This window comes from Prinia subflava, chromosome 11, assembly GCF_021018805.1.
Source record: "Prinia subflava isolate CZ2003 ecotype Zambia chromosome 11, Cam_Psub_1.2, whole genome shotgun sequence".
In the NCBI taxonomy this organism is placed as follows: Eukaryota; Metazoa; Chordata; class Aves; order Passeriformes; family Cisticolidae; genus Prinia; species Prinia subflava.
In genome coordinates this window covers 1,098,391-1,118,773 of record NC_086257.1, presented here as the reverse complement: position 1 = coordinate 1,118,773, position 20,383 = coordinate 1,098,391, and the positions used below count along the sequence as shown (strand labels likewise).

General features: G+C 44.7%; 1 protein-coding gene across 2 annotated transcripts in view; it reads right to left on the bottom strand.

Moving 5' to 3' along the window:
* Positions 1 to 20,383, bottom strand: part of LOC134555939 (vesicle-associated membrane protein 2-like) — a 59,813-nt gene extending 39,430 nt beyond the window's left edge. For both annotated transcript variants that reach the window (XR_010081527.1, XM_063408035.1), the window contains exon 1: positions 20,089 to 20,383. Coding sequence is in view for 1 of the 2 variants with exons in the window: in XM_063408035.1 (XP_063264105.1) it covers positions 20,089 to 20,090 (2 nt within the window). In the remaining variant the exon portion in view is untranslated. The remainder of the gene's footprint in view (positions 1 to 20,088) is intronic.

Sequence of the window (20,383 nt, the reverse complement as noted above, 5' to 3'; positions counted from 1 at the left end):
TAGTGGGTTATCAATTTAAATGGTTAAATGAAGACTAAATTTCAGTTTTAAAAACTTGAACATCAACACACTAGTCCCTGCTGTAATTCAAAAAACTTGTCTTAAAAAACTAAACTGTGAAATAATCTATCTACACAACACAATAAATCAGGATTTAGTGGCATTTTGGCCTTAATCTGTGTTCCAAGATGCAGTTCATTTGAAAAAAAAATCAATTTCTAGCTGAATTGATTTGATTTCTATCAATTTCTAGCTGAATCGAATTGATTTCTATCAATAGCTGCTAAATTAAATTCAGATGAAATATATATTTGATGATTATGCTGAGCTCTCCACACTGCTACATCCAGGTTATTCAAGTAAATGAAATGTAATCTGTAACTTGCAGAAAAAAACCAATTTTGATAACAATCTCATCTTCTGGATTGTTGTTATTCTGACTTTAAAGGTTTTATTTTGCCCGCATACTGTTTATTTAGTCACTAAACACTAGCAGATTCTCAAATCCTTTAGGAGTGAAAACAACAGCATCCAGTCCCACAGTCTCACCAATATCACCCAACCAAGCAGGGTTAAAGCAAGTTATGTTTTACTCTGTGCTCACACAGGGGAGCAAACATGATGAAAAAAATCTGATCCAACGTTTTTCTCAATGGAGCTACTGTCCATTTTCTCACTGCTCTCTTGCATTCTGCTGTAACACTCTCTGGACAAAGTTGTACCAAATTCCCAGTTTCCTCCAGTCACTTTCCTGAGGAACCAGGACCTCACAAATATTACAGCATCTCAGTGTTCGCATGGTACCACAGCTTTTAAAAACAGATGCAAGTTCTTACTGTTGCAACAATTGTGTTGCATTCCCAAGAATCCCAGCACCCCTGTGCCTGTGTGCATTAATAGCGATACCTCCAGGGGCCTCAAACTAGCATAAAAGAACAGTTTGGAAGTGGTTATTGCTATTTTGCCACCCCATAAACACCTTTTATGGCAACTTTCCAGACAACCTGCAGCTTACTTCCATACAGCCTTCCTGAACAGCACCAAAACAATAAAGAACCTTCTGTCACCTTTTGCTAAACATTTTTTGTTAAGATTTTGACTAGCAATTCATGGGATTCAATAGATTTGAAGGGCACAGTTTTCTGCAAAAGACTTTTTCAGAAGTTTGTAGGACCACTTTGTTCTGGTTTTTTTTGTTGCTGTTTTGGGGTTTGGGTTTGTTTTTTGTGGGTTTTTTTTTCTGGTTGGTTTGTTTTGTTTTGAAGGAACTTCAACTCAGCCTTCAATCTTGAACATGCAGAGTTTTACATCTGGGATTAATTACAGACATTATGTAACTCCCCACCCGATGGTTTGTGCAGTAGTTTAGAGATTTTGTGTGAACTCAGTAAGATTACTGTCCTACCATGGCAGAGGAAAAGGGGCTAATCTGACACAGGTACTTTCCTAGTGAGAAATGCCTTGAAGAATTGCTTTTAATCTGGAGAACTTTCTAATCATGTAAATTCAGAGCATTCTGTCAGTGAGTAGGTCTGAATCACACATCTTTGGTTTAACTCATACAGAAAAAGTGACAACAACTTGAGCACCCTGTCATCTCCTTAAGAAAGCAATTACAGTAAAATATTACTGTCACAACTCCCAAGTGCATCAGGCAATGTCCAAGGGGCTTTCAACAGTGGGGTACAGCTCCATCTTACCACTTCAGCTGTCCTCTGGTGCAACTGGAGACAACAGTCAGCATCCAAAAGGGAAGAATATTTTCATTTGATTATCATTTGTTTGTTAGTTTGCTTGGAAATTAAATGCACCAAAGCAGGAGAAATACTCAATCCACTGGCTTATTTCTTTATAGAACAAACTCTCGTGGTATATTATCCATTATCATACTTCTTCACTTTGTATCAGTTTTTTTGTGGTTAGGGTCCCCTAGGAGTTGTTATTGATACTGAGCCTTATCCCTCCTACTGCTCTAAAACATCAGCACTATTCAGAATTATTCCATTTATTCCCTGCTTTATGATGTTATAATTGTCAGCAGAAAGCAACCTTTGCAGGCTATATTATGAGCTGTTCCATGAGGAATCAAACCAATAAAGCCTGGCTTGGTATCCAAGGTTGCTACATCCCTCCCCAGTCACCACAACACCTTTGGCTCAACTCGTTGCCATCGTGCAAGTCCTGCTGGCTCTCCACACTTCCCGTTCCTGCCACGTCCCCAGCTCTGCTCCAGCCCTGCCCCTGCAGGGAACATCAGCACTGGGCTGTGGCCAGGTCCCACCACACCTGCAGCAGCCAGGACAGGCTCCTGAGCTGCTCCTGCTCACTTCTCCTGAGCTGGCAGCAGCAGCTGGGGCCTCACCTCCACCTGCCACTGCTCTTCCACAGCTTTTGGGGATTTGCATCTGTGAGGCTTTTCCATCCATCAGGTTCAGCAGGATGGTGAAAGGGCAGTCACACAAACTGTATTTATTTGGGAAGGCAAGCCAAAGCCAGCACCATTTTAAAGCCTTGCATGCATCACTCTTTAGCCTCTGCTGCTGCATTTGTTCCTCAGTTTTACACCTGGGCCACATCAGTGGCTCTCCAGGGGAGGACCCTGCTCATTCTGTGTAGGAGTGGTATAAGGCACGAGCAGGAAGTCCTTCAGCTTCCACAGAATGTTGCTTTGTTTTTCCTCTGCATTCAGTCACTCAGCTGCCCTGAATGAAACAACATGAAAAATGTGGGGTGCTCTGAAAGAACAAATAAAAGAATCCACCACAAATGCTCATATTGATTTCAGTTCAGAAGAAAATTAAAAATGCTTGCCTGAAAATCCAGATGTATGGCCACTGAATATGTGGTCCAAACACATTTCCATTAAGGAAAATCCTACTGGAAAAGCACAATGGAGCAATTCAAATCTAGATGCTCCAAGTACTTTGAATCTTCCTATAGAAGTCAATGCCAATGGACTTCTATTTCCACCACAGACTCACACAGTAGAACAGTAGCCAAAGAATTGGTTAATATGTAGGCAAGTACATGTTCTTGTAATCAGTTTGATGGTTGGTTTTAAGGCTTTCATTTTGAACTAACAGCTCTTTCAAAATCATACACTTGGGGGTACACATGAAAACGTACTAACACCAATTGATTAGCAGGACCGATGTTTAATTTCTGTAACTCAGCATTAACGAGCCACTGATCACTTATTGTCTCCCAACCTTATGCACATCAGTCACTATTGTGCTTGTTTCTTTTGATTTTAAAATCTTTTCAGCATTTTAAAATCCCTAGGGGAAAAAAAGAAGTGGGTAGCTCATACACAAGAGATCTTTAATTAGAATAAAAGCAAAGCTGGGGCTTCAGAGTCACTTCTCTTTGTTGCAGCTGAGGATCTGCCCCAGAATTTATCCAGCAAAAATACCAATCCTCAAGCACTGTTAGGAAGAGGTTTGTAATTTCTTTAAGAGCTCATAATTGGGTGTAAGCAACACGTGCCTTTTGTAACAAGTTTAGAGGTTTACAGACAAGTAAATTAGCTTAAAAAAAACAATGCAGGATTTCCTTTAAATTTTGTCGATTACTGCCTGAGTTTGTTGTCTAAATTGAACAAATATTTCTGACTTATTTATTACAAAGAGGTTTGGCTATGAAATCTGCCCCTTATTCAGTGCCTGAGTATTTCACACACTGCATTTTCTCCTGCTACATTCATGATGCAGGCAGCCCAAGTGTATTTCAACCCACAGTTCATTTATTATGAGGGGAGAACACTCACCCTCAGGCTTGCACATTACACTTTTTAACTTGTGAATGTCTACTTCTCAACAAGAGCAACCAGAGACTAAATGTGCTTCTACAATTAGTTCTTTATAGTGAGATTCCCAGTGAGAGTCCCAGTATTGCTTTGTTTGTAGTCTTTGGAATTACTTCATTCCCATCCAGTTAGGCACAAGTTCTGAGCAATGAGCCATCCTGACTCAGAGTGTCTAGATTGAAGAAAAGTACCTTTTGTTTGTTTAGCCCCTTAGCTTGTAGGGATAGGGAGCATCTCCTCAGTGTTTGTACATGATCAGGTAGAGCAGAGACTCACCTGTTATACCAAACAATAACAGTTTTAATGTGGCTCTGATGTTCCTTTAAAGCAAATATGGAAATTAAAGAAACACCCAAAGCTCTATCTCAGCCACACTAATCCTGTGAAAGCAGTGACTCACCTAGTAATGGCTTTCCATAAATTAGGCAGCTGAAAATGGGTAGGAAGCATGAAACTATTAACAGTTCCTGTAGTGTAAATTCTCTCACTGCATGTGAAGAAAATCCATGGCAGTAAAAATAAGAGATGAAGGTGTCAGCACCCATCATGTTTAGATATGCTGTTAATAATTCAAATCTTTCTCCCTGGGAGAGGATGGCTTCAGAGTGAATCACTGTTTCCTTTCTCAAATGAAAACTGAGGTTCTGTTGCTTACTAGTCCCTTATGTGTTCTCCCCAGCTTTGAAAGGAGAGGTCCAGTGGCACTGTCCCCCAGGGGAGCCCTCCTGCAGCAGTGGGGTGAGCTCCACTCCTCCACACACCCTGGAAATGAATTTCCCACAAGAAAGCCACTCAAAGCTGTGTGGAACAGGAGGAGATGGAGGAGGAGGAGTCACTGCATCTTTGGGAGCAAAGGTCCCTTTTACCAGTTGCTCTGGGCCTGGCAAGACCAGAGTGTGTCAAAGGCTGCCACTGTGGTTGCTGCTTTGTAGAAATGCACCACGGCAAAATAAAGGCTGAAAATTGAAATTTTAGGACTGGTATCTAAACATAGCACAGTTATACCAAAAAGAAAAAAGAAAAAAAAAAAAAAGGAAATAAAAGAAGAAAGAGAAAAAAAAGAAAAAAAGAAAGAAAAAACCCCAAACCCCAAAAAACCAAACCAACAAACAAAAAAAAAACCCCCAACAACAACAACAAAAAAACAAAACCACAACCAAAAAACCCCGAAGTTGTGTCAGACATAACAAAGTGCACAATTTTCTCATGATACAGAAAGGACCATGACAGAACATCCTAGAAAAGGTGGGAACAGCATGGCCTCACACTGGGAGCTGGCAAAGGCCTCATGCTATAACAGCTCTTGACATACTGCCTCAGTCACTCTGTGGCACCTGTCCAATTGCTCCCACCCAATTACTACTTTGGAATTCTGTTGGCATCCTACTACCAAGAATTCTGGATATCAAATATTCAGCTCAAGGTCTCTTATCTTCTCACTTCCAGAGCAGTAACATCTCTCATCAAAACCATTTGTTCTGTCCAACCAAGTCTTGCTGCATCTACTTCCCAAAACTTCTTGGATTTTGTTTATACTTCACCAAACTAAACAAGACCTTAAGAGAATAGAGGATAGCAGTGCTTTGCTATTAATAGCTGAATTTTGCACTCATGTTGCTCCATTCCTTCTGGACCATGCACCCACTGAGATCTTCTGTGTATGATATTCCTTTATGTAATTCCTTCTCATCATAGGGGTAGACTAGAGGTTGCTCTTGCAGTTGCTGTTTCTTTGAAAAAACGGAAAATTGTTAGTTTAAAGAAAAACTGTCTAATCAAAAGAAAAGCTTAGAATTTTGTTTTTAATTTAGTTCAATTTTTTTCATTTAAAGTTGCCTGTGAGATGGAAGCAACAAACCCTACGTCAGTTTAGCCACTTTTTAGATGAGCAGAGAAGCACCACAAAGCACAGGCAGTACTAATGAGGAGCCAGGGCCCAGACCAGGATTTTCCAGGGCCCTGATATCCCTCTCTCCCCACCTGCTAACAACACCCCTCCCTCAGCATATGGCCACAGGCAAAGCACTAAATGGGATATGCACACCCCAGTATGGCTCAGCTCTCCATCAGACCATCAACACACAGGTGACCCACATAAACAGACTTTCCTTCCCTATGGTCACTGTACAGATCTGCTGCCTTCATCAAAATAAACTTCTGGAGACAAAAAGACAAGAGAGGCAGGTTGTTTCTTAAAAACTGGAAAGGCAAATAAGAAAGTGACCCAGGACAGAGGGTGAGCAGGTGCTGCTGAGGAGCAGCCACTGTTCAGACAGTTAATAAAGGAAACAACCAGAACGTTTGTGGAGATGCAACTGCTCGAACATTTGGGGCAATAAACCAGAGGGGCCAGCAACACCTACAGATGGCTCTGTGTGGGTGGGTGTCTCAGTAGATCCAGAGCTCTGTATTTAGTGCAGGTGAAGCTCCTGGTTGAGGTGAAGCACTGGCACAACCCCTGGGACCTGTGCTTCATGGTGATGCTCAGGGAAGGGTGGGATTAAATGGGACAAGAGAGGTACAGCTTCTGCTCAGCCACAGGAGCCCACCACAGCCTTGGATAAAGTCACTTGAGCTCAGCTTCTGGAGGCATTCCAAGGGCCAGGTTCCCACTGGTGTGGCTCTGGGAGGGAGATTCCTGAGGGTCTGTCTCTGCTGCTCAGCTTTGGCTCCCGTGTCTGTGGCAGTGATACACGAATGCTGCCGGAGCCAGCGAGGCCCACGGACACCTCCAGCCCTGCAGAGGAGCTTTGGTAACAATCACCTGAACTGAAACTAGACCTAGAACCTGAATTAGAACTGCTTGTTTCCAGAGCTCTTCACCCATGAACATTTCCTAGTTCACCAGGTGGTTTCTGCTTTTTTCTGTGATAAGCTCTATATATTTTTGACCCTAGCAGGACCTGCTCAGATATTGAAGTGACTTCAAGAGGAGTTATTACAATTCCATCAGGCTCCTGGCAGTCTGACAGGATCTGTTTGCAGTGCAGGGTGCCTTGGGCTGCAGTCACCAGCACAGAGCACTGCAATAGAGCAGGAATTTAGGACTGCAGCGCCAAGGCTACCTTGACACCAAAGAAGTGGAGGCTGCACCAGACAGGGAAAAAGTCCCCATTCCCACTAAGAACCCTTTAGCTACAACATATAATCTCAAGTACTTAGCCAGCCATCTAACTACCCTTTATCTGCAACAAAAAACCCTACTCCTTCCTATTCCCCTCTTTTATGTTTGAACTAACTATTTTCTCCAGGTGTATTTTCACCTTGTCATAATCCATTACCTTCATAAGCTTTTATCTTTCCATAGGGAATTTATTTTCTCTCTTCAAAGATCTTTTCTAGTCAGAAGATATTTTCCCCAGTCCACAGGCTTTGTTCCATTCAAATCTTACAGCATGATGCTTTTTTTCCCCCCTACCTTTTTTCTTCTTCTCTCTTTTTTTTTTTTTTTTTTTTTTTTTTTTTTTTTTTTTTTTTTTTTTTGGTTAATTTATGAACATTTAAGAAATCAAATTTCAAATTAGAACCAAGCTAGGCAAGTTTATTCCTGATGACAGAAGATGTGGCCTCTGATGAAACATCTAAAAGACACACAATGTGTACACACTGCTGGAGCAAATTCACTCCACAGAAGGTTTTGTGAGGTAAAATAGTCACAGGAGAGCAAAGATGTCCAAAGGTCAGTCATAGATCAACAGTTCTTTTCTGAAGGAAAATAATCCATAAAATATATTCTATATGGCTACATTTGCCTTAGTTTTCCAAGAAGATTTTAATTCTTCTTTGGTTCATTTGCCAATGTTTGTGTTGTGTAAATCTGTGTAGTGCTGAGGTTGCCAGTGTTGCATGAGGGAATTTGCTTTACTTACATGTTACAGTACAGACTGGGGACAAGAAGGAAAGAGAAAGATGCCGAGTGCATCCTCTTCTACCTAGTTTGGTATTATACAGCCCATTATTTTCTTCTTTCATGAACAGGGCCTGTTCCTGTGCAGCCAGTGCCCACCCACTGTCCTGTGAAATAAACTCTCAATTTCTCTGATGCTGTAGACACAAATTTAAAATAATTGTTCCTAGTTTGTTGTCATTAAACTTGCTACAAATGATAACTCCACATGGAGAGGGAGCAGCACACCCTGGGCAAAGCAAAGTATTCTGACTAGAAACAAGGACTGTTCAAAGCCAGATCTCCAAGCTGGGACAAGAGCCACCCCAGTGGACTGGAGATGAGGCCCCAAAAACAAGATGTTGAACTCCAGCATTTAAATTTGTCAAGCAACTTCTCCATTTTAGACATTCCAAACAACAACCAAAACAAGTGCCTATCCCAAAACAAGCCATCTAATGACACACACAGAAAGGATACCGTCCTCTCAGGGCTTTATTCTAAAGACAGAACAAAACTCAATTGTCAAACAGAACATGCTTGAAATCACAATGCTCATATGTAAAATAGCTCTTGCACAGCATCATGGAAACTTCTGAATCCAGCTTTCTTTATACACATTTGCACAAAGCAACTGTCATTATAAACAGCAGCAATTTGAAAAAAAAATCTGCATGCTCCTGGGCAGAGGTGTTTGTTCCTGTGCTGAACATCTTCTCACCTAAAATCTCACACTTCTTGTGGAGCATTAATGTCTTCTCTCCTAATCCTTGTAAGGTCAACCTGTCTGTTTGATCTCTGAGCTATGCACCCCGAGCATTTATCTGGACACACCCAAAAGCAAGTTCTACGTAAAATCTCTGTAAAAAAATTACATAGATATTTAGAAATACAAAATACACCACAAGTAAAGTAAAGAAAAGGCTTTAAGGAAAAGTAAAGGCTTCTCAAGAAGAACCGTGCTTTGGTTATGGCAGTACCTGTAAGGAGTCCTCAGTTCCAGGCAAGACCCCACTGCTTGGGCAATGGTTTAATAAATGAAGATAACCAAAGTCCTTGAGTCTTTTTTTTCCTTCTTCCCTTTGTTCTGCTTTGCAGACAGAAGGCCAGGGACAGCAGTAATTTCGTTCTCTGTACCCCAGAGGGGTGAGTGATGTCTGCTGTCACAGGGGGTTGGACACCCCTGGCAGTCTGTCTGGGTGCCCTCCTCGCTCAGTCCCTCTGAGCTGCAGTAAAAAGGAGCAGCAGCAGAAATCTCCTCTATCCCAAACGCCTGTGATCCCTGACCCAGCCCTGCTGCAGGGCTGGGGACACACATGGGGTAGCAGCAGAAGCAAAGGCATTGCCCAGGTGAAGTTCCTGCATACAGAGATTGATCTTGTTGCTGCTCCTTCAGCAGGGCAGAGATCCTGTTTCTCCTCCCTGTGCGTGTTCAGGGCAGACACAGCCTTTGTTGGAAAGCTCTCTGACTGGAAAGGATGGCTCCACATGGCCTCTACATGTACACAGCAAGAATATCTAGAGTCCTTGATGCTCATTAAAGAAGTTTGGAGAGAGATAAAGCTTTGCTTAAAATGTCAAGTCTCCATTTTGAGAGAGATTGTGCTGCTAGACCTGCTGAGAGGTCACAGCATCTCTCACGTGCCTCATGCTAATGCTGAGGCACATATGGTGCTCCCATTTGAGTTGTGAGGTTAAAGGAAAAGAAGCCTTGTCCATTGTGACAATTCTCAGTTTTCTGTGCTGCTCCCCAAAAAAGGATTTATCAGGTTGGAGCTTGGCAGAACAGAAAATGCCAAAGCTTTTCAGAAATTCAAAAGTTCCTTTCTAAAGAGTCAAGGCCCTCACCTCAATTCCTCACATTTTCTAAATTAATTTTCTTCTGACCCCAGCCCACATCCAGTCTGTTCTGTTATGAAAGAATGAGCAGAGTTTCAGAGTTTGCCTAGTTTATTCTCTCAAAGAGACAGCCAAGAAGAATAAATGCAGATTATTCTACTTTGACCAAATTAAAGGGAATTGTAGCTCAGAGCAGAGGGATTGCCTTTGTTTACCTGCCAACACAAAGGAGTTCCTGCAATCCTGTCTCCTGTCACCACTGACAGGCTGTTGGACGTGTTTCTGTTGCTACTCCTTCATCATTTGTGTACAAAATCCCATCAGCAACCTGCACAGTCAGATTCAAAGCAAAAGAAAGGCAGCAGAAATAAATGCAAGCCATTGAGAAAAGTCCTCTCCACTAGAGGAGTTTTACAAATTGTTACATGTACCCAAACAGAGGCACAAATACTCTGCTCCACTTTGAGGAAACAGACGCTTTGCTGTAAATAGACAAGATGTACTAAAACAGACCCAGAGACAAGCACCAGCACCCAAGTACAAAAAAAGACACCACAAACAAAAAACAAACAAACAAAACACAACAACAACAAAAAAAACAACAACAACAAAAAAGAAGTGGAGTTTTAAGTTAAATGAACGTTTGGCTAGTCAGTGTTTAGGTTTTGTTAAATGTTTAATATTTTGCAATATTTGGAGATTTTTCACGTTCACTCAGCAGAATAAGTAATGCTTAATTTGTTGGGAGTTACCTTCTGAACTGCTCTTTGCTACTTTTTTTAATGTTTCCCTTCACATTCTGCAATGCTCCTGCAGCACCCCAGAGTGAAAGCACCTTGTACAGAATGATTTATCCCTGAGCTGAGCCTGATCCAGAGGCAGCAGCCGTGCTGCCTCTGAGGATTTTGGATTTAACCTCCTACACAGATCAGACCTTCTGCACCCCTTTCGCTTTGCTGCACAGCATTTCGTCTCCTAAGGGACTTCAGTACTTGCAGCCACTCAGTGCTGCCAAATGTATGATTTTTGGGGTTCTTTCACTTGACACAAGCCCTGCAGATTCCTCCAGGGCTGCAGGGAAATCCCGGTGCCCCTGTTGTCTGACAGCACACAGGAACAAGGCTGTTCAGAGAGGAGCTCTGCTCTGCATTCCTCTTTTCCTTCTCCAAGGTGCAGGCTCTCGATTCTTACACACAAACACTTGGAGTTGTTCTTCCTTCTGCCCAAATATTTATTTTTTGACTCTAATTGTTGTGTTTTACTCCAAGTGCCCCCTTTCTGCCTGACAAGTTTCACCATGCAGGCTGCTCTTGGGGCGGGAAGGGCTGGAGAGGCAGATCAGGAGTGAGCAGGCTTTATTTCCAAGGCTGTGCTGGGGAAGGAGCTCTTGAGCAAACACCTCTCTGGGAGCCAGCAACAAGAAAAATACCAACTTGCATAGTGCATAACTGGCTTTGCCAGGTGGGGGTTAAACAAGAAAAGCACCTGTCAGCTCTGATTTCTCTTAGGAGATCGTTCTACTGCTTAGACATCTCAGTCTGCACAGAACTTAATCAAATCTGCTCATTCTCCCCTAGAGTCAAGTGCACAGAACTGATTGTCACTGCAAGGGCAATGAACATGCTGATGGAAAGGTCTTTGCTTTGACATTGCTGCTGCTGAAGCCCCGGATCAGTCACAAAGATGAAATACAAGAGACCACATCTCTTCATGTACATGAAGCAGTGGAGACTGGTGTGAAAAATATGATTGCTGTCAGCTTGCCAAGAGGTGTGGGGCATATTCTGCCTTTCCATTCCCTCCTCCTGTCTCCTTAAAATGTTCAAGGCAAAGAAAAAAGCAACAAGGTGTTAAGTGACTTGAAATATTTTTGTATTTGTATCATCTAGTAAACAAAGTTGCTGAAAAATGTCATTGTGTGATCTTCACATGTGTGTGGGAGAGAGTATCTCAGCTGTCAGGGAATGACTGTACAGCTCCCTGCTGGAAAGAAGAAGTCAAACATTTCACAAACAGACTTTTATAGCCTGGTGGGATCTCTGCTGAACACTTGGGATACCCAGGCTGTCAGCTGCTTCCAGGAAGATATCTGCTGATTCATCCTGGCAGTGCCCACTCCAAGTGAGCTGTCCCCAGATGCCAATCAGCAGAGAGGCTCCCAGCCACGGCTCTGACACCAGCTCAGCGAATTCTGCCTTCAAATCCTCGGGTGAGCAGGGGGACAGAAGTCAGGCACCTTCTGAGGGGCAGGAAACAACCCAATACCCAAAGCCTCCTGGAGGGGCTGTTCTGTCTCTCAGTGCCCTTGGGATGTTCTTGCTGCTATTGATTGAAGCTCTTTGTTCCTTTGCTCCCACTGTGCGCACACTGGGACTGGACACTGCTGGAGGTGTGGGAAGGAAAGAGAAGGGAGAACCATTCTCTGTCAGAGCTATCAGCAAACCCAGCTGCAGTTCAGAAAGCTTTCCCAAAAGTCAGCCTAAAAGAGTGAGGGGAGAGAGGGGATGAGAGAGTTTTGTCCCTTCTTTTAGTGTTGTTCAGAATCACTGACAGCAATAAGGAATGTACAGGCTTAGCATCCCCCCTCTAAACTCCAAAATACTGTACAGAACACTAACCCATGCATCAGCCTGTGCCACCAGCTGGCAGGGGCCAGCAGAGCAGGTTCCTGCTTTCCAGCAGCAGTGCCCTTTGCCTCACTGCAGCACACTGCCATTAAGGCCCTGCACAAGGCCAGGCACTAGCACCATAAAGAGGAGCTATTTTTGTATGTGAATTCAAATGAACAAATGCAATTTCTAACCATTAACCTCCTGAAGTAGATAAGAAGTGGGTTTAGGCATAATCAATGGTTTTCATAGTTTCTAGGAAAGCTTTATCAGGATCCTTATATCTCTGAAATGCTGACACATCATGGCATGGTCTGGGATCTCAGGGTCTAAAAAAGGAACGAGTACATTACAGCACCCCCAGCTCCCAGATCCAGCACCCCTGAGTTTCTGTGTGTGCAGGGGGCATGCTGAGAGGCCCAGGCAGCCAGGTCCTCAGACCTCTCCTTCATGGATGCACACTTGCTCTTACACAGGCTCCAGGCTTCAGCAGAGCTGACTGCTTTAGCTGGATCACTCACTGTGAAGGTTCAGAGATTGATTCCAGCAAGAAATGCAGTTTGCATGGGGAACTCACTGCTCACCTCTCCTCCAGAGGTACACAAAATCTACTATGAGGAAGGAGATCTGGAGAGGCAGGGAAGGTGCTGGGCTAGGGAACCATCCAGCTTCTGATGATGCCTTTTTAGCTTTTATGTTTTTCAGATCCTGTACTTCATGAGTGTTTAACTCTGACCTCCATATAGAGTGTTGGTAAGCTCCCTTCACACTTGGGTCAGACAAAACAAGTCTCTGGGCCTGAGATACAAGGTCACCCTCACAGCCTCAGGCACTGAAAAGTAGAAACAAAAGTGAATTGAGGGGAGCAAACTGGGGGTAAATGACTTCATTACCTGAAGCTTTAATTGGAGCATTAACCCCTGATATGGAAATGGACCAAACTTAGAATTATCTGAAAAACTCGTGACCATCATCCACCTTGGGTGCAGCTTCTGGGAGGCTCTGAGTGCCCAAGGTGCATCTATTGAAGGCCTTTAATAAACACCCACTTTATTCTCTGAATCTTGTCCAGCCCCTGTTCTAGGGAGCCACAAGCAGCCTTGGCCAGCACACCACTCCTTGCCTGCTGTGAGTGACTCCTCTCGTGTGCTGCACGTGGCAGGGAGATTTCCTTCTCCTCTGGTGTGGATCTGAACACTCTCACTTGCTATAAGCACACATGGTTTTATTAAATTGATCACTCTGCTCTACTGAGGCAGCATTTATAGGGGAGCAGCACCATGGCTTTTCCCAGACTCTCAAGGTCTTGTGGGACACAATGCAGAGAGCTGGGAGCTGACACCAACCTGGAGAAGAGTGCACTGAAGATGAAAGATCTCTCTCACTTGCAGAGAATCTGGGATTTGTTCTCTATGGGAAGAACATGAACTTTTGCAGTCAAGCCACGTTTAATAATGCATTCCAGTGATCTGCATTTTTCCAAGCTCCTACATTCCCTCCCTTCCTGAATACCATATGATTTCCCATTCTATCAGAGGTATTTCTGTGGCATCCACTGTCAACGGGTTGAAAATCAAAGTTATCATGGATGAAACGTCAAGATCTTGAATGTTTGGGAAACAGCCAAATGTTAGTTTAATTAACACAAACATATTCAATTTTGACTGACCTTTTCAAACAGAATCAGAGAAGCACTGAGCTTGGAAGCAACCTCTGGAGATCATCTAGTGCAACCATCTGTTCAAAGCAGAGCCCATTACATGGACTTGCTCAGGACACCATCCAGTCAGATCTTTTATTATCTCCCAAAACAGTTTTCAAAACATCTCTCCTGAACACTGGCACTGCAGTCCTTCAAGAAGTTACTTCAAACCAAGTTTTGCAACTTCATTCCCTAGAATGCACAGAAGTCTTTTGATAATTTTGTAACAACACATTTTCCGGAATAGGAAATGAGAAAAACACTTTTGCTACAATGACTGCATTTTTAATACTGTTTGCTTTTCAGATTTCAATTACCAATTAAAAATTTAAAATTTCAATATATAAATTCCCATCTGGATCTCGTGTAAACATCTTGAAAGAAATCCAGCACCTATCCAGTATCAAGCACTAAGAAGAGTTCAGTACAACACTTATCAATTGTGTGTTTCTTCTGTTCAACTCCTTTCCAGATCACATAAGGAGTTTTGGGAACTCTAGGCACAATTTTTTGCCTGCTCAGACTCCAGCCCGTGGAGTTCACTGGATGAGGCAGGACCCATCACAGGCTCTGGGCTGTTCCCACCACCCAGCAGGTCTGGTTCTGTCTCCAGTTACTTGCAAAGGCTGTTGCAGTTCTGTGTGGTTTCGAAAAAAGGTTCCAAAAGAATAGAATCTCCAGTGAAGCTCACAGCAGACCCCTCACAAACCCAAACTTTCAGCTCTCTGGTGCTTCCAAATATGCAGTGACCACATATTGGAAACCATTACAATATATCCACTGGTTTATGCTGGAAGTGCACTGCAATAAATGAGAATGTACTTTAAAAACCCAAAACTAAACAAAACACAACTCCTGAAACATTATGGGGTTTATCTTCTAAAAGGTGATCATAGGAGAATCTTTACTTTCCAGAAGAGTTCTCTTTTGATGCTGTGATACTGAGTTCAGGTGTAAGTTAAAACACCCCAAAATTAATTTTTTCTCTCATTTATTCTGAAATATAAATACTTCTATTTTTCTTATTAAAATTTTCATCTGAAAAGATCAAGGAATTGGATCATGCAATTCAGATCATTTGGTCACAAACTTCCCTTCTAAATATATCAGGCAGTACAGAAGCAGCACCATAACTGCAACCAACAAAACACTTGCATAGGTACAGACAGCTCTATTTCAATGAGTTACTTACTAATTTACACTGAAAAAACATAAGGTTGTCATAGCTGAGCAGCTAAAAAGCCCCCACCTTCCAATCATTTTATGGTTCTTCAGTGAATAATGGAAAAGGGTTTAGAGTGCTCAATCAGACAGACACCAGGGAAAAAAAGGAATTGCATCATTAAAGAAACCCAGGCTGGTTAATTGCAGGTAATGGCTATGAATAATGACAGCAGAGAGTGCTGAATGACGTAGGAGAGAGAATAGTCTATTAAAACAAACAGTTTGGGCAATCTGAACTTGTTCCTGACTGTCTGTGCTGCTCCTGCTGGAACTGTAAACATTTGGTTAAGGCTGTCAGGGAGCAGCTTCCATGACTTCTGCATCCCACAAACGGTGGCAGAGGAGCATGTTGGTTTTCAGTATTTCTGATTTCTTTGTCTGGTGATCAACACTCAAATGTACAGAACTGAGCGTTTGTTGGACTGCTGGCTCTCTCCTTTTGCCACTCTTTCTCCCTGGATGTGGCTACTTGGTAGAAAGCCCAGTGGCAGTCAAGGAGAGGGAGGATATTGAATCCATTTCTGCTCCCCTCAGCCCTGCGTGTTGTTCATGCCCCCACCAGGAACATTCTGTACACATGTGCACACAAACATGCCTTTGCCTGGTGCTCTACAGCCTGATCACTTGTTCTTCAGGAAGACATTAATTATGGAAATAGCTCCTAAGAAAGGAGAAGTGCTCCTCTGCCAGACCAATTCATCTTCTGCTGAGCCACTCTCCATGTCCTGTGAGTCACTCCACAGCTGGAGCTATCTGTGAAAAATGCCTGGGAGACAAGGGGAGCAAGCTGTGGCTGATGCACAGCAGAACTAAGGGGAGCTAAGTCACAGGGAAGGGACCACCAAAGTACGTGTATTTGGGTTCCATCTGCTTCATATGAGCCTGTTTGGAAGAATGTTTATTAGGACGATCTTTATTAGGACACGATCTTTGCCTGTGCTTGTCACATATCATTCCCAGTAGTTCCCTTTCTGAGATCACTTCCTTGGCCAAGACACCACACAACTTGATCTCCACACTCTCAAACACTCAACACCCAAATATCGGAAAGATTTATGACCTACTTGGGCCACCCTTACTTCAAGTGGCAAGTTGAATGTATCAGGAGTAACACTTGATGTGAGCTGGAAACATTTATTTCTGTTGCAGTACATGAAGGTGATCTGTGTCTGCATGATGCCCCAAGAGAGCGAGTCGGGGGACACAAACAATGAATAAAACAATGAATCCCTCTGGTGATGCCTCCAGGCAGCAGCTCCTATTCTTACACCCTTACTTCAAGGCTCTTACTAAGAGCTGTGAGCCTCAGAACCAGCACACAAGTCAGGACAGAACTGTGCTGAAAATGGGGGGCTTTCCACTTCTTGACATCCTATTTCAATGTGCACAGCCCTGCTGCTCTGAGCCTGGTTATTTCTCTATTATATTTATATTATTTTATAACTCAGCCTGGTTGTTTTCACACCCCTTGAATGAGAAGACCAGCCCACCCCTCCACAGCCATGGTTGTGTGAACCAGCCTCAAGCCATCAGTCCCTCTGTCAGGCTGCAGGGAGGAGGGACAACTCAGCCAGTGCCACTCCTGACCTTGGCCTGTCTGGGTCTGAGGCAGCTGCCCAGCAGGTATCAAACTCTGAGAGCTCCAGGGGACTCACCTCTTCCTGCACAATGGATTTCCAGAGCTCTTGTGGAATATATTTCTAGGGGAACACAGACACAGCATGGAACAGCTGCACCTCCTAGAACGTGTATCCCTCCATTTCATGCTTGTTGGACTCTCCTTGGCCATGCAGTGGCTGCATGCACTTTCTAAGGCATTGAACTCCCTGAAAGCAGTGGATCAGGACTGTGAAGAGGATTACACTGAATGGTTTGTCTCTGCTGATCAGTATGAGAGGGAGAGCCTGACAAGTTTCATAAAATTATGCCCATTATAGCAGGGCTAAGTACTGCTCTACAAACAACAGGACGCAATAGTCATGACATTCTTCTCAGAGAAACTGAACAGACATTCAACCAGAACAGACTCATTGCTGCTGCTGGAACCATTTTAATCCCACCTGTCCCCTCCTTGCTGCTCTAAAATAGGCACAAGGAATTTTTTTTAGGAAGCTCTAACTGCTACCCAAGGAATGAGATACAATTCTGCCCCGGGGAGAGCCAGGTGCTTTGCCTTGCTGCTTATCTCACAAACGTGGTCCCCTGCAATGGAGCCCATTAGTGCTGGGTTAATGCAATCAGAGGCACCCTGCTGTCTGGTCACTGACCTGGCTGTAACAACAGATGACAGGATGCCTTGAGCTCCTTTGTATAGAATTACCCATTGAGCTGCGACCACTGTAAACATAGCAAATCCGTAACTCCACCTGCTGCTGCTGGCCTGTTTTCCAGTAAGGAACAAAGCCCAGAAGCACCTCAACTTTGAGCACCATTTTGTCTTTTGCTGCTTCTCACATCTTCTCCAAATGAGATTGTGTGCTCTTCCTCACACCCAGAACAATTTTTCCAGCTGTACTGCCAAGTCTAACCTTTCTCTGTTCTTGCTTTAAATCCCTTTTATGTCCTTCTCCTTTCATTCAACCTTTTGATGTTACAGCTTCCTCTCCTCTGCCTGATAAAGGTGGAAGTTGTCTGTTACCTGAATGGATCTCACCTGCCCTGGGTTGTGCTCACTGTGAGAGGCCACAGGGAGAGGTTCCCACCTGATGTGGACCACGCAGGTCTGCTGGGGTGATACACAACCAGGGATCACAGAAAACATGGTGAATAAGGAACACTGTTGTCTGCTTCCAATTCAAGAGTGAGATCAGGCAGAACCTGCTCCTGTCAGCTCCAATGCAACAGGAAGCTGCCCCCACACACTGCATGGTCCAAGTGCAGCGCTGCTCACCCCAGGACACTGCAAACTGAGCAACTGCACACCTTACTGAGGGAACAAAACACAGCTTTGTTTTGTCCTGGCAATCATGAAATACAAATAAGTCTCCCCAGGTTCAGACACTCCCCAGGTGTCTTCCTTTCCTAAGCTGGAAGCTGGGAAAGCATTCTGGGCATAGCTGGGCACACCCACGGCACCCGTCCCGAGCAGTCCCCGCAGCAGGGGACAGCACAGCGGGCTGGGTGGGGCTGGCACCTGGCCAGGCAGGGCTTTATCCCAGCAGTGAGGTCACAGCACGGTGAGTGTGTCCCTGCAGGTCTGGGCGGGCACAGGAGGAGCCCGGTATTCCCACAGGTGGAACAGCAGGAAAAGGGAGCTGCAGAGAGTGCTGGCTGCTCCCAGCAGCTGGCTCTGACAGCCAGGGAACTCCAGCTGCTGCTGTAACCCACAAGCACCTCTGCTGTTCATCAGTAACTCAGAGTTATGGGACATGACATTCATGGAGATGTTCAAAGGAAAGGTTTCACTACAATAACTGGAACAGAAGCCAACTGACACTGCCAATGACGAGCTGCTTGTTCCTCTTGGTTTCCTTTGATTTCAAACTGAAATTTGGCCAAATTAGACAAAAACTGCACTCCTGTTTTCCTCTAATCTTAGTCAAGAGTCTGGTGTAAAGCCCCTACAGAAGAAGTACAGACCAAGTTATATCAGGATCACCCTTTCTACTTTTCTACATGTCTACAAATGCTCTCATGAAAACCTACATGCACCAAGACTGAAACATACACAGGTTATGTTAAACATTATCTGATTATTGCTTAGTGTCCGAACAGCTCAGGTTGTATAAAACTGCAGCAGCAAACTCATATATTAATCATTGAAGAACAGCTCACATACAAATAGAAGTGTTTGATGTCATCATCTGGCTCAATAGAAACACAGCTAGGCAACAGGAGCCTGCAATGAACTGGCTTTAGTGACAGACTTTGGGATTTGCATAAGGAATCTTCTATTAGAAAGTTGTTTTGTTTTTTTCACTTTCAAGGAGTTCCTTGCTTTGGAAATATTTTGGACAACATGAACAAGAGCTTCTTGTCTGAGATATTATTTAGGAAACAGCAATAAAGACAAAACCGAACATTTCAGAATATGTGATTATAGACTCTATTTTGAAAATGCCTCCTGAAGAAGACTTGGTTGTTGGAAATAATTTAAAAGTAACTTAATCACAGATTTCCAAGACAGTCTGCACTTCTCATGTTCTCTGAACCAACCAAGCTCCAGCTCTCACAAGATCACCCAGTGCCAACACAAACGATTGTTTGTTTGAGACATCTTCTCGGGCTCTCCCTTAAGCTCCCTGGAAGGAGCAATGAATTGAGGCAATAGTAAATGATCCATTCAGCTGCCCGAGTCCTTTTGTGAATGAATAGGGGTCTGATCAATTCCTATTTACCCAGCACACTCCTGCTTTCAGAATGGACCTCGGGGGTTTCATCACCGCCCAGCACAGAACGTTAACGCTTCCATTAATGCTCCATGTGAAAACTTGGAACAGGTATTTGGAGAGACGGGAACAAGAAGGAACAGATCACTATCAGGCAGTGCTGAAGGAAGCCATTGGCACTGGAGAAGGTGAGGCTGGGCTGATCAGACCGCAGACGTCTGAGAGAGAGCATTCCATGAAGCGCTGCAAACAGGCAGGACCCGCTCGCTGTGGAGCAGCAGCGCTGAGTGACTCATGCTATTGAACAACCCCGGCTCGAACCTGTTGAGGATCTTGGCCCAGCCCTCCCTGTTCGGCAGGAATCCGACTAGAAACGTGTCGGTAACCCCCTGGGCTGCTGGATAACCACGGACAGAGCCCATCCGTGCCTTCAGGTGCCCGGCAGCAGCGGCGGGGCAGACGGGCCGTGCTGCCGCAGCTCCGAGCGCGGCACCTGCCGAGCCCCCGCCCTGGAGGCATCCCCGGGAGCCGTGGCCATCCCCGGTCCGTGACCATTCCCGGTCCATGGCCATCCCGGTCCGTGGCCATCCCCGGTCCGTGACCATCCCCGGTCCGTGGCCATCCCCGGCCGTGCCCGGCCCCGCCGGTGGCTCCCTGCTCTGCGGAGGGGACAGGGGGGCCCCGCCCGTACTCACATGGCGAGGGGCGAGCGCTGCCTCCCTCTCCAGCAAAGATGGCTTTCGGCTCCGCGCCTGCTGCCAGCCGGCTCCTACTGTTGTAGGCACTGTTGTTGGGAGAGGAGGGGTAGGCACCGGCTACTGAGCATGCCTGCGCCTCGCATCACAGGGTAGGAGGCAGGGGCGAGGCTCGGAGGTGCCCCCTCCACACCCTCCTGCCGGGAGCGGCGGAGCGGAGCGGCCGCGGCCCCGCCGCCCCCGGGGCGCAGCGCCGGGGCTGCCCCCGGAGCGGGCTCACGGCGCCAGCAGGGGC